The sequence below is a fragment of the Sinocyclocheilus rhinocerous genome, unplaced genomic scaffold, assembly GCF_001515625.1.
Source record: "Sinocyclocheilus rhinocerous isolate Xijiao unplaced genomic scaffold, SAMN03320098_v1.1 scaffold315, whole genome shotgun sequence".
NCBI classification, from domain to species: domain Eukaryota; kingdom Metazoa; phylum Chordata; class Actinopteri; order Cypriniformes; family Cyprinidae; genus Sinocyclocheilus; species Sinocyclocheilus rhinocerous.
Genome location: NW_015630423.1, coordinates 1,108,473 through 1,123,053, shown reverse-complemented (window position 1 = coordinate 1,123,053; position 14,581 = coordinate 1,108,473). Strand labels below are relative to the sequence as shown.

The 14,581-nt window shown below is 41.8% G+C and overlaps 1 protein-coding gene across 1 annotated transcript in view; it reads right to left on the bottom strand.

Moving 5' to 3' along the window:
- LOC107740388 (RCC1 and BTB domain-containing protein 2-like) overlaps positions 1-14,581 on the bottom strand; it is a 41,167-nt gene that overhangs the window by 8,975 nt on the left and 17,611 nt on the right. Inside the window, exons 7-8 of the mRNA XM_016552815.1 lie at positions 12,822-13,012; positions 3,644-3,770 (exon numbers count right to left, since the gene is read on the bottom strand). Of these exons, the coding sequence (XP_016408301.1) occupies positions 3,644-3,770; positions 12,822-13,012 (318 nt within the window). The remainder of the gene's footprint in view (positions 1-3,643; positions 3,771-12,821; positions 13,013-14,581) is intronic.

Genomic DNA, 14,581 nt, shown 5'->3' with positions numbered 1-14,581 from the left:
AAACGGTGTTTAATAAGGTATGGTGGCTGTCGTACGTGGAAGCCGAATTGGCTAATCTGTTTGCTTATGTGCATCAATCGGAGTGTAAACAGTGAGAGATGTTGTGGCAGGTGAAAAGCGTTTGGTTAATGGTGAATATTGACCTATAGAGTGGGGGAACTATGACATCACTTTGTAGGCCGATCGGCTGTTAGCATCACACTGATTCCCTCGACAAAAAGCCAATAGGATTTTTCCATAGGCTTTTGGATTATCGCAAAAAATAAGCTCGGTGTTCAAACATAGTTCATGAAACTTACACGTTTTGTCCATCAAGATTATCTTCACAAAATAATATAACTTTTATGAATTTTGATGCCTAAATAAAAGCGTCAGAACTTAAAGGCTAAACGAACTACAGCACCACGGTCGCTCGCCTTCAACGTCACCACCACCATGTTCCCGACAACTTTTCAAACTTATTTTTAACACGTTCAGTGAAAAGGATTTAGTCTGTATATGAATTTTAATCCACGCTACATTAACCTTTTCATTTAAACTGGAATAAATATAAAACTAGAGCCAAACTAATACTTAAATGAGACATAAGTAATAAATAGTACAGTGAATAAATGAAATAATCATAACTAAAAGACATATGAAAGCACGTATTTCTGTACATTTTGAAATAAGGTGCATTAAAAGTCAATAAATCCTTGATTAATATGAATATTTTAATTAAAAACGTGTCTCCATGTACTATTCAATAAAATTCTAGTGCATTTAATCTATTAAATAACAGCAGAGTGAGCGAGTTTTTGGATATGGTAAGATTAAACTTATTTTAGTGAATAAAGTACCACATTTCAGCTATCGTTTTGTTAGGGTGGGTGCACAAAATGTTATTTTATCCTTGCTTCTAGAAAATCCTCAACCTATATGCTTCGTAACAGCTTCATGTGGCCGTAAACATTTCAATTTAATGTGGCTTTAAGCACTATGCATCGTTAAAGTTTCACTTTCACCGTGACTAAGCCGGTAAATGTGGTGTTTACATGGAATAATCATATGAGTTTACCTTATGGTACAAACCCAGAGTCTCCGCATCAGTAAAGCGATAAAACGAGCATCTTCCATCCGAAGACTTGTGTTGCATTTGGGGGCAAAGCAAAAAAAAAAACATTGTCGAACAACAATATAAAATGTGGTAAACTATTAATTGGTTATTCTACAATTAATTGTACTAAATTAAACACCACGATTGGAAAATACTGTAATTGATAAACTGTTCGGCGTGATGACATTTAATGCCTCCGACAGCGCCTGTAGTCCCATTTAGCAACTTGTTAGCAACTGTCTTTTTTAAGAAAGGTAACCGTTTAAAAAAATCACGAGTGGGGTGTAACTGGTGTGTTTTATGTCGTAGAATAAAATGTGAAAGTTGAGCTTGTGTGAACCACGGACCTTATTTTAGAGGATTTAACCAAACTCCCATTCAAAAAACCCATTGACTCTGGAACGATGGAACCGGAAGTGCTAAAATGCTAACTCGCTTTGTTTGCCTACAAAGTGACATAATAGTTCCACCACTCTATTGTGCGTCTTGTTGCCGAGCCCCGCCTTGATGTATACATGATGCATGACATACATGATGATGATACATTATCACGGGGTATTTAATGAAAATGCAATTGAAGCGTAGTCCAAAATGCAGCAGCTAGAGTCCTTACCAGGTCAATAAAATATGATCATATTACCCTAAGTGTAAGTGTCAATGCATTTAAGAAAAATCAAAGACATTTAAATCACCATTTTTGCAACATTTTGCTGCACATTTGGCTCAGAATTGGCTCTGCATTTTGAAATTCACACTGCATTTTGCTACAATTATCACGCGGTATCACAATGAAAATGCAATCCCAAGTGTCCTACCGGTAAGTCTAAATGCATTTAGGGAAAATGGCATTTAAAAGATAATTTTGCTACAGTTTTTGCTTGGACATGTTAAACATATCTAATCAATTTGTGTAATACAATTTAATTTTAATTTTGCAACTAATAAAGCGTTAAAATATGTTTTTAATTTACACATTAAAACTAGTGCAGGAAATGGCAAATGTAAATTATATAATTGAATTTTCATTTTCATTTTGCACTAAATGTTGCACATATGTATGGGAAAATGTAAATTTAAATACAGAAATACATTGCCATTTTACATATTACATTGTCATTTCGCATATTACATTTCAAAATGAATTTTGCTACACATATGCTTCCATATACATGCTCCTGCATTTGGTTGGGTGTTGCTTTTTAGGAATCAACAGGATTACAACAAGTGCATTAGTGCTCTAGGAGTCTTTTGAGTTGGAGGGTCATTCTCTTCCTTCCTCACCACCAGCATTGGCTGGTCCATGATTTTACAACACTCAGAATGAATGAGAAGAGAGTGTTGCAAATGTAATTTGTAACCATTTTCATTGTTTGTTTGTCCTTCAACGTCAAGACCATCACATTTTCAGTGTGCCGAATGATTGTTTCCCCAATCCTAAGCCCAGCATTTTATTATGACTGGAATGACTGGTGGTTCACCTGTTTTTCTAATTTCCTAATTATACCACAGGCGTGGGTCTTCAGATCAAGAAGGCTCTCAGACAGTGGTACAGAATTGTAAAAGCGGAGCAATCTGTAGTCATGACCGGATCAAGAAGAGAGACAACCATGTCTCCCAGCACTTTCTCCACAGTCTCAAAATTGGCCAAGATGTAAGATTTTATGCCATATTTGATTTTTATTATTTTTTTTGTACACCCAGAAAGCTAGGTGCCCATGCAAGAGAAGCATACCCATGTCAGTGCAAATGTTTGTGTTAGGTTGAAACATTTCATGGAATTTGGGCACAACATGATCTAAAACAGGGCAGACTTTATACAGCCTTGTCAGTATCGTTGTCTGGGCTTGCTTTATTATCACTGAAGTGAATAAATGTCCATATGATTTCAAACCTGTTACAAGGAAATTACCTTGTTGAAATAGTGTAGCTAACATTTCATCTGTAGACCAGTGAGAATAAAAGAGCCATAGGAAGCCTGATAAAAAATGCTCATTTAAAATAAAAAAATCTCAGATGCACTTCAAGGTTTTTGAAGAGGTTTTTGAAAACATTTTGAAGAGGAAATATAAAAAAAATTGCACTATTTATATTCTAATAAATAATACCATTTTGCTTGTAAATGTCTCCTTGATTCCCCCTATTTTACTAACCCTAACCCCAAATTATCATTGCGCCCCTAAATCTCCTTGGGAAAAAGGAAGGGTAAAACTTTGCTCTAATAAGATACAGAAAAATATGTTTCATAATATTAACATAGTGACTTTAGACACACAAAGAGTAATACTTATGCAATAGTGCGTTTATACACGATCAAGAATGTGTCTGCACATGTTCATGTCAAAAGAGTTCAGCTGCCAAAATTTGAATTAAACATGGGAATGACACCGGTGGGGAAAACCCCAATCTGTTGTTGATAATTCACAGACTATTTTCAGATGCTGTTTACATAACTGAGGAAAAGGTTTTACTTCTTATACACAAAATAGGGCTAAAAACAGCGCAAAAGACTTTAGAGATGTTGTTACTTAATTGCAGGTTTTAATTTACCTGATTTTAAGCAGGGCTTTGTGCACGTGAATACACTTCCCATCAACCAGGAACTTTAGGTCAGAGATTTCTGGGCTGTCGAACTCTCGCTTTAGCGACTGGGCAACAGTCAGGTAGTCATCTCCATCTAATGAGCAGAAAAGAGTTAGAAAATAATACATTATTTGTTTAAAGCAACTTTCTCGCAAAGTGAAGCATCCAGAATTACAGTAGGTTTCCACATGTAAAAACAAATGTAAAGTTTTGTCATTAAAATGCTGATGATTTACATGTCTAAATCATATAGGCCACATACAGACTACAGCTAAATTTGGTTGTCAGTTCACATTTTATTGCTTAGAACTCTTCTGTACTCACACGGTTCAGTAATTTACGGGAATGAAAACATTCTACAACCAAACTGACTATAGAAAAATTCAGCTAGTGAAATTCTATGCAGTATATGGAACCGAACTGAACAACTAGACTTATTCAAACATGTATCAGAGTTGTGTCTTCTGTATGTGCGGTGCAAGAAATCACAAGGATACGTTTTGACTCAGTGTAGCCAGATCTTGATAGAAAGAAAGGCTTATTTCCGTTATCTTGCAAATAAGCCACATACCAAAATATAGCGATCTGCACCTGCTTACTTTATTAACTCCATATACTGGATCACTTTAAAGGGTTAGTTCACACAAAAATGAAAATTCTGTCATTAATTACTCACTCTCATGTCATTCCAAACACAAATCTTCGGAACACAAATTAAGATATTTTTGATTAAATCTGAGAGCTCTCTGATCCTCCATAGAAAGCAAGGATACGATCACGATCAAAGCACAGAATCGTAGTAAGGACATCGGTAAACAATGAAACAACTTGCAGATGTTTTGATAGACGACTTTCCACTGAAGACGATTCAAAAGTTGTATGAATCTATTCTAAGAAGGTTAGAAGCTGTATTAAAAGCGAATGGTGGTCAAACACCTTAATAAAGAAACAGGGGAGAGCAGGGCACAACCTAAAGCATGGCTAGTTGTAACACACATTGTTTAAAATTTTCCACACATGCTAGAAAAATAAAACCATGTATTTACTAGTTGCCATATCAACACTATACAGAGAAAAATGCACTAATCTTTGGAAGATATCACTGAACATTTAATTGTAGCAAAAGTAAATTAAAATGTTACATCCTAATTTTTGGCGTTTATCTAAAATGAGACAAATCTGCTATTGTTTTAAATTACAAACCGTTAGAAGTTTAGATAAAATTTACATTAGATTTAAATGCCAGTTGTGCAGGTGGGGCACACTGTAACACTGTTAAAACATGCCTCGCTATTAGAACTGTTATTCTATGAAGGTAGCGACATAACTGTACTGTTACTTTCATGAATGCTATTGAGAAACCATCATAAACAGGTGAAGAAAGACTGAGAGGAAGAACCTGAAAGTTCAGAATTTATTATTTTAAGAAATATAAAGCATTTGTACTGGCTTGTCTATTTGTCTTCTGTTGTGTGTGAAGGGAGGGGTGTGTTGTATTCAACTCTGTGTTTTTCTGAATATCTAAATGTTTCTATCCATTTGCCCACAATGTTTTGAACTATGCTGTATAGCTGTGTTTTATGGTGTGTTTGTTTTCAAACTCCAAAATTAGTTGTTTTTTATTTTTAAATAATGCTGTTATTTTATATGAAAAAAGTAAAAAAATATATATATATTTTTGTATTTACCATAAATTACAAAATGTTTTAGTTTGCCTTGAACATATATATTTTTTTATTAGATCAGAAAACATTTTAAGCTGTTATTTGTTCATGTTACAACATGCCCCTCACATGTTACAATGTGGTCCACCTATGGGGCATGTTGTCACATTTCACTTTCATTCTTTCAGGGGAAAAAGAAAAAAAAAATATTCAGTGTATTAATGAAACAAGACCACATATTTGAACTATACATGTAAAATGAATATGAAAAAAACTCTGAACCCCGAATACAACCCCAATTCCAGAAATGTTAGGAAGTTTTTTGAAATGCCATAAAATCAAGAATATGTTATTTGTTCATTCTCTTTAGCGTTTATTTAATTGACTAAAGTACAAAGAATTTTTTACAAAGAGAACAAAAGAGTACAAAGAGAAGATGCTCCTTTTATACCCAAACATGATACCCCTATTACCAATTCACCTGCTTACTGTGAACTGTTTGAAAACAGTTTATTTTGGATATTCTGTAAGATTTTCTCTTTTATTTTGGCCCTGTCCCAACGTTTTTGCAGTGTGTAGCAGCCATCAAAATCAAATTTTTTTAATATTTACAATAGTGCTGTCAAAATTAGCACGTTAATCGCAGACGATTAATTTTTTCAGTTTAACACGTTAAAAATATTTAACGCAATTAACGCGGGGCGGGGCCAGGGTTCGCCACTCCACTCACAACTGCTGTTTCTGTAACTTTTCTCTTGACAAGAAGTGCATTTATTCAGTCGCAGAACGTCTTTACGATCACATCAAACTGGAGACGTTTCAGAGTCGCGCTTCAACTTCAACTTCACACGAGTCAAACGAGCGCGGAAACAGTACTGTTCTCTGAGCGCGTGCGCTTTAATTGCACGCACAAAGACACCGGCGCGTGCTGTAGCATTTATCATTTCATATCAAAGAGTGAAATAATCTAAGTGCATGCAATGTCGTGGTCAGCTAAGTCATGAAGTTACCAAAAAGGCGATTAAAGCTGCCTTAAAACTGTGCATGCATGTAATATATTTTATATGAGTCACATTTAGAGTCACATGTCTCTGAAATGGTTTTTAAAAATGTCCTGGAGAAGCCCAGCACTGTCTCCCTCATCTAACACACTCGATTCAACTCGTCAGTTCAGATTTTAAGACCTGAATTGAGTCAGAAACGGTAAAGAGTACTTTGAGAAAATACAATGTGTGTCAGATCCGCGTCATGTTCAGCAGCGGCAGCTCTTAAAGATAAAACAACCTAATAACCAGCTGCTGTGATGTCTGTTCGTCAAGAAAAAAAGAAGAAAAAAGAGGAAATCAATAACTTTTTATATAGCTTTTAAGATTAATCTATATTTAATTTAGAATTTAGTGATTGATAACTTTAATTTCAATTTCTGTATATTTCTGCTGAAGGGCACAGGTAGGCCTAATATGACATTTATTATAATGGGTTTATGTGAAGTTTGTTTACTTAAGTTTACTTAAATTAGAAGTTATTTTTTAAAAGTCTAGTAAACGTTAAAATTGATAGCTCTCAATTATACTGTAATGTTGAATGGCTATAGTCAATGGTTAAATATTAGGGGGAAAACAATTGTATAGAGACATCTGTAGCGTCTGGACCACTCAAACACACAATATATATTTTGTTTTTATATTTAACAAATACTCTGTAACCCCCCTCAGTTAACAAGCCATATGAGGACCCATGAACCCTTCCCCCCCGAAAATTTCATAGAGACATCAGTAGTATTGGTATCAGTGATACTGGCTTTCAGTCATTAAAAAAAAGATGCCATTAAACAAATATTTAAAATATACTGTCTTTATGTTGTTTGTACATTAATCTGAAGATTTAATGTGAAATTACTGCAATATAAAAGTATATTTAAAAACTTTAATGTTAGGTGGGATTAATCGCGATTAATCTCAGAAAAAAATGTGCGATTAATTTGTTTTTTGTTTTTTTTTATCAATTGACAGCACTAATTTACAAAATACATTTAAGTTGGTCAGTGAAAACTTAAAAAATCTTTTCTTTGTACTTTTGTCAATTAAATAAAAGTTAAAGAGAATGAAAAAAAAAAAATCACAGATTCTTGATTTCCCTATCGATACTTCATTCGTACTGCGTCTGCTAAGACGCTATGGGAAAAAGTCATTTTTTCTCCTGAACTGAAGCCTTTTTCAATAACTCAGTGTAACTGCACTGCCATTGGTTAGTGCAGTACACTTTAAAAACGAACCAGTGGCTCGGCAGCTGTGCTGCACGAACCTATGGCCAACGAAGCCCGCCAGAATGGGCGGGGCCATCTGGCTATATAAGCGGGCACTTCGCCCATAGGATTCAGATTTCTTCTCCTTCAGTGATGACGGCGTTCTACGCTGATCTCTGCTGACTGAAGAGCCTGCTCGCCATTGACACGCCTCGCAGTGGAATAGCGACCTCTCTGCTCGGCTGATTCGCCGCATTTCCCGCCGCCTTCAGCGCTGCACAGCATTGGTCCAGCTTCCCCTGCCGCCATCCGGCGAGCCTTATAAAGAGCACTGTAACAACGTTTGCAGGTCGGGAAAAAGGAGGCGGGAACCGGCGAACATTTAAAGAAAACTTTAATAAAATAAACAAACACAAAATGAAAGTAAAGCGGCAGCCCCTCGCGGACGACTGCCGCACACAAAACACAAAATAAAATCCAGGCCTGGTCCTCTCTCGTCTTTCACTGTCGTCACTCCTCCTTTTATCCTTCCGGAGCTCCTCCGTGGGACTCGAGACCGGTGAGTGGTGCAGGTGTCGCTCATTATCAATTACTCCACCAGTAATTGCTCGCTCCATTCCCACGGCTCTCGGCCCCGCCCCCACTCGTCACAAGCACATTTCTAAGAGCACATTTTTGCGGCGTTGTTTCAAATGCCGTGCCGTTATTGCTGAACATGCAGGTCTCCCCTGCACACCAATGACAGCCACTGTGAGTGCCTTTCCTGCTTGGGGAAATCCCACGCGGAATCCGCGCTCACCGAGACAGATTGTTTCCACTGTGAGAACATGAGTCTCGCCTCTCTGCGCTCGCGGATAGCTTTCTTTTCAGAAAGAAACTCCGCCCCTCACGCCCTCCCATTTTCTTCCTCCCAGGAGCCTGTGAGGAAAAAAAGAGCGGGGCAGAGGATCGTAGCGCTCGGATGAGAGCGAGCTCACGTCGGCTCAAGTCCCGTGTGCCTCGCTCTCTCCACACAGAGAGGCTTCCCCCATCCTCTTCACCCAGCGGCCCTCTGCCAGAGCGAGCGATCTGGTCTCGTTCGGTGGGAGTGATGACGAGCTGCTGGATGACAGCATGTCATTAGCAGCCTCGGACGCGGAGGAGCTGTCGGGCTCGACTGCCAACCCCGCCCCTCTGGCATCGTCCGAGCCCAGCAACGTTACGCTCGGGATGGACGCCGAATTACTGTGTCCTCTCGAAAGCCGTCAAGGAGCTGGGATTGGAGTGGTCTCCACCGGAGGAGCCCTCCCGCAGCCGGTCTGGACGAGTGGTTCATGCCAGGGCGACGTCAAGCCCCTCGTCATCGATCCTCTCCTTTTTTCCCGGAGGTCCATGACGAGCTCACCAGGTCGTGGCGCGCCCCATACTCTGCATGTCTCCGTACTTCCGCTTCATCCACCCTCACTTCGGTGGACGCCGCTGAAGATAAGGGGTACGAGAAGCTGCCTCCGCTGGACGAGTCAGTGGCCACGCATCTCTGCCCGCCTACTGCTCTCGGCTGGAAGGCAAAGGTCGCCCATCTATCCAAGCACTGTAGGACGACTTCTGCCCTCGCTGGACGCACCTACTCCTTGGCTGGGCAAGCGGCCTCGGCGCTCCATTCAATGGTGGTCCTCCAGGTCTTCCAGGCCAAACTCCTCACCAGCATGGACGAGTCTGGCCCAGACCCAGCGACGCTCAGGAAGCTGAGAAGCGCGACGGACCTGGCCCTGACGGAAATCAAGGATGCAGACAAGGTTCCCTTCCTTGATGCTCCGGTCTCCCCCACCGGTCTGTTCGGGCCAGCGGTCGAAGGCTTCGCTGAGCGTTTCATGGAGGCACAAAAGTCGTCCCAAGCCATGTGACACTTCCTGCCAAAACGCTCTAGCTCTGCAGCTGCCTCTAGTCGCCCCAAGTCTGCGCTGACTCAACAGCCCACGAAGCCTGCTCCTGCGCCTGCCGCTGTAGCCAGACCACCACCCAAGCTGCCTCTCTTAAGCTGCCGTCCAGTTCTGGGTGCAGTCAGCGATGTGTTTGCTGCAAACTCTGGGCCCATTCAAGCGCCCAAGCTGCGATCCGTTGTTATAGCGGGCAGATTAAAACAAACATTTTCAAAAAGACAACAGATTTCCTCTTCCATTTCTCACGAGTACCGTGTCGTACTCCAGGCACTCTAACCAATCCAACCCCTGACTTCCCGGGCCGAGGCATGGCAAGCCATCCCCGGAGTGTCAGAGTGGGTTCTGGGGATAATAAAGCGAGGCTATTCACTTCAATTCGCTCGGAGACCCTCACGTTTCAGCGGCAAAAAAATCTGCTGGCAAAGGGAGCCATAGAGATGGTTCCTCCAGCTCAGAGCAAGTTAGGCTTCTACAGCCATTACTTCCTCGTCCCAGAGAAGGATGGCGGCCCATCCTCGATCTCAGACACCTGAATTGCGCCCTCATAAAACGGCCATTCGGGATGACTACACTGAAGCAGATCCTCTCACAAATTTGCCTAGAGGACTGGTTCTTTTCTCTGGACTTGAAAGATGCCTACTTTCACATCCATATAGCCCCCCCACCACAGGCGATTCTTGAGATTCGCCTTCGAGGGAGTGGCTTATCAGTACACGGTCCTTCCCTTTGGACTGTCCCTGGCTCCACGCACTTTCATGAAGTGCATGGATGCGGCTCTTTCCCCTGAGGCAGAAGGGAATCCACATTCTCAATTACCTCGACGACTGGCTCGTTCTGGCCCAGTCGGAGGCAAAGTCACTCTCACAGAGTCCTCCTCCTCAGCCACTTAGAATGCCTGGGGCTCAGGGTCAATTTCGCCAAGAGTGCACTGTCCCCCAGCCAATGACAGTGCTTGACTTAACCCAAATGAGAGCGGTGGTCGTGACAGAGCGTGCTCTGGTCATACAGCAGCTTGTGGCTTCCTTCAAGACCGGTGCCTCTCGCCCCCTCAAGGCATTTCAAAAGATGCTGGGCTTTATGGCCGCAGCGTCTCCAGTGCTACAGTTGGGCCTGCTTCGTATGCGTCCCCTTTAGTACTGGCTGAAACCGAGGGTTTCATTCCATGCGTGGCATCACGGACACCTGCTTATAAGGGTAGACCAGGCCTATGTAACAGCCCTGACCCCTTGGAAGAATGCTCAGTGGATGGAACAGGGCGTCCCCCTGGGAATGGTCTGCAGGAGAAAGGTGGTTTCGACAGATGCTTCCAACACAGGGTGGGGGGCGCTGTGCGAAGGAAAATCGGCTTTCGGCCACTGGTCAAAAGCGGAGGACGGTCTTCATCACATCAACTGCCTCGAAATGCTGGCGGTAAGTCGGGCCTGTCAAACCTTCCTACCGGACCTGAGGGGACACTACGTTCTGGTCCGCTCGGACAGCATAACTGTGGTGTCCTAAATAAATCGCCAGGTAGGGCTTTCCTTAAGGCGCCTCTTTGTGCTGGTAGAACGCCTCCCGGAATGTGCTCAGCTCAACCTGCACTTTCTGAGAGCAGCGCACGTTCCGGGCAAAATGAACCAAAGAGCGGACATGTTGTCATGAAGCAAAGTCCCCTCAGAAGAGTGGATGCTTCATCTACAGACAGTTAAAAAAATTTGGTAGATCTTTGGCAAGGCAGAAATGGACCTCTTCAGGCTAGAGCTCCGTCTACAAGACGCCTCTACGCCCTTAAGTGGTCGGTGTTCTCTGTCTGGTGCTTAACCCGCGGCGAGGACCCGTCCGTCTGTGACGTATCCGTGATATTGTCCTTCCAGTAGGAGCTGTTGGATAAGGGGCGCACCCCATCCACGCTCAAGGTCTATGTAGCAGCTATAACGGCTTCTCATGCCCCTATAGCAGGCCAGTCGGTGGGCAGAAAGAAACTTTGTTGTCCGTTTTCTGAGGGGGGCTAGGAGGCTGAATCCACCCCGTCCCCTCACTGTCCCTGCCCACTGTTCTGAGGGCCCTGAAGGGTCCTCCCTTTGAGCCGCTGCAGTCTGTTGACCTTTGGTCCCTGTCATTAAAAACCACTCTGCTACTAGCATTAGCATCGGTCAAACGAACGGAAGACTTACAGGCGCACTCTGTGAGCCCTACCTGCCTGGAGTTCGGGCCTGGTGACTCTAAGGTCGTCCTGAAACCGAGGCATGGTTTTATACCTAAGGTGCTCTCTACTCCATTCAGTGCACAGGTCATTACACTCTCAACTTTGTTGTCCGGTTTCTGAGGGGGGCTAGGAGGCTGAATCCACCCCGTCCCCTCACTGTCCCTGCCCACTGTTCTGAGGGCCCTGAAGGGTCCTCCCTTTGAGCCGCTGCAGTCTGTTGACCTTTGGTCCCTGTCATTAAAAACCACTCTGCTACTAGCATTAGCATCGGTCAAACGAACGGAAGACTTACAGGCGCACTCTGTGAGCCCTACCTGCCTGGAGTTCGGGCCTGGTGACTCTAAGGTCGTCCTGAAACCGAGGCATGGTTTTATACCTAAGGTGCTCTCTACTCCATTCAGTGCACAGGTCATTACACTCTCTGCGCTTCCTCCCTCAGAAGAGGACCAGGGGTTGAATTTACTCTGCCCCATCAGGGCACTGAAAGTTTACATCGAGCGTTCCACCCCGTTTAAGCAGTCTGAACAGTTCTTTGTTTGCTTCGGTGGCCGAGCTAAAGGGCATCCAGTCACGAAGCAGAGACTTTCTAAGTGGATAATTGACGCTATTATGCTAGCCTACTCTTCCTTGGGCCTGCAATGCCCCATTGGAGTACGAGCCCATTCAACTAGAGGCGTTGCCTCTTCTTGGGCATTGTCTAGTGGCATGTCCATTGTGGAAATTTGTGCAGCGACCGGTTAGGCCTCTCTTTCCACATTTGCTAGGTTTTATAACCTGGACATCCGTGCCTTGCAGGCTAGGGTTCTTTCTGCATAAATGGCACACACCTGCTACTTTTTTAACGTAACATTAAAAAAGTGAAATCGCAACCACCCCTTTAATTAATTCTTTCCTTTTTTCCAGCAAATTGTAGCCCATTGTACTAATTTGCCCACTTGTTTTAATTCAGTGTCTATGAAGTCTTGTTTTTTTTTTTCCACTGTTTGCTGGTTGGTTTGGTCCAAGACTTACAGACACTTTATCGAAGAACTTTCTGAAATGATTATGGAGTAAATTAAATGAAAATATACTTCAGAAACCAAGGCTGATGGAAAAAGTGTCCAGAAAAATGCTTGTGGAATAAAGATCTTACCCACAGACAGAAGATGCCAGGTGACTGCCGGTGTGGCAAAGCAGGCGAAGACATCGTCAGTGCTGGTGAAGTGTGTGAGGTGAGGGTAGGCCACTGCCTGACCCCGACACTGACCCCACATCAGCACCTGACCGCTCTGTGTTTTCGCCGCTGATGTGTGACTGGTGTGACACGCAGCAACCTCCACTATTCTGCAGGAGACAAATGAGTGACACAGATGCTGTAGTTAAATGATCAAACATCTTAAAGCTTTTTTTTAATATGTTTGATATAGAAGATAAATTACATTATTTTTTTTGGTAAACATTAAAACGGGCAGGAAATGACAATGAACAACCCACCACATACAATATTTCATTGTTTATAATGAAACATTTATTTAAAAAAAATAATCTGTAGTACTGGGAGAAACTACAGCAACTAAACAGAATTGAAAAAACAATGGCTTATTTACACAATAATTATTTTAGATTAATCTAAACTTATTCAGGTACATTAATGTGTGACATTCTGCTGTTTCTATGTTCTCTCACACACACACACACACACACACACACACTGATGAGCCAAAACATTATGAACATGCATAGGTGAAGTGAATATTGTTAATAATCTCCTGACAAGGTCATGTGAAGGTCTGGGTAATTTATATGGTAAATAACCAACAGGTTCATGTAGTCAATGTATTGGTGCAGGAGAAATGGGTGAGAATAAAGATTTAAATGATTTGACAAGAGCCAAAATGTTGTGGCCAGACAACTGTCAGAGCATCACTGAAAGAGCAAGGCTTGTAGGCTGCTCCTGGTCAGCATTTGTGGTCTGAAGAAGAGCAAACCACAAACTGGATCTTGGGGCAGTGGAAGCAGGTTGTCTGGTCTGATGAGTTCAGTTTTATTTTACATCACGTCATTAACATGGGGATGTAATGGCACCAGGGCACAATGCGGGAACATGACAAGCTTTTCAAAGGACTGTGATGCTCTGGGCAATGTTCTGCTGGGAAACCCTGTTTCTAGCCATTCATGTGGACATCAGTTTGACATATGCCACCTACCTAAACCTCATTGCAAACTAGGTACACTCTTCATGGCAATGGTATTCCCTGATGGCAGTGGCCTCTTTTAGCAGGATGTTGCTTCCTGCTACACTACACACATTGTTCAGGAATGGTTTGAAGAAACATAATGAAGAGTTCAAGTGTCGCCCTAATGTCCAAATTCTTCATATGTTAAAATATAATCAAATGAAAATAATTAAATTTACAACAAAAAAAAAAAATGTAGAAATATTTTTTTATAGTGCTATACTTCTGTGATAATTTCTTCAGGTTAAACCAAACTTTTATTTTGGCCATTTGTCCTGAAGATCTTTGAGATTCATTGTGTATTTGGTGGTAGTTTTTCTCAAATGAAATGGTGAAAAGCATTTGAAGCTTGTAAAAATGTCTAAGAGCAGCTCTGGAGATGAAGTTCATGTGTTCATGTCTTCATATATTGAGGCAATGAAAACACTGCAAGTAGGGGTGGAACGGTTCAACTTACTCACGGTTCGGTTTGTATCACGGTTTTAGGGTCACGGTTTAGGTATGTGCTATGTTTAGGCAAAAACTATACTGTCAAATTAAAATAAAGAAAATAAGAATAATCTAACTACAAGCAACAGCACAAATAAATACAATAGTGTAAAGATACAAATAAATTAAACAGTGATTTTCAGGTTTTTTTAGGTAGGTCTAACATTAGTTTTTAGGTACAGAAATT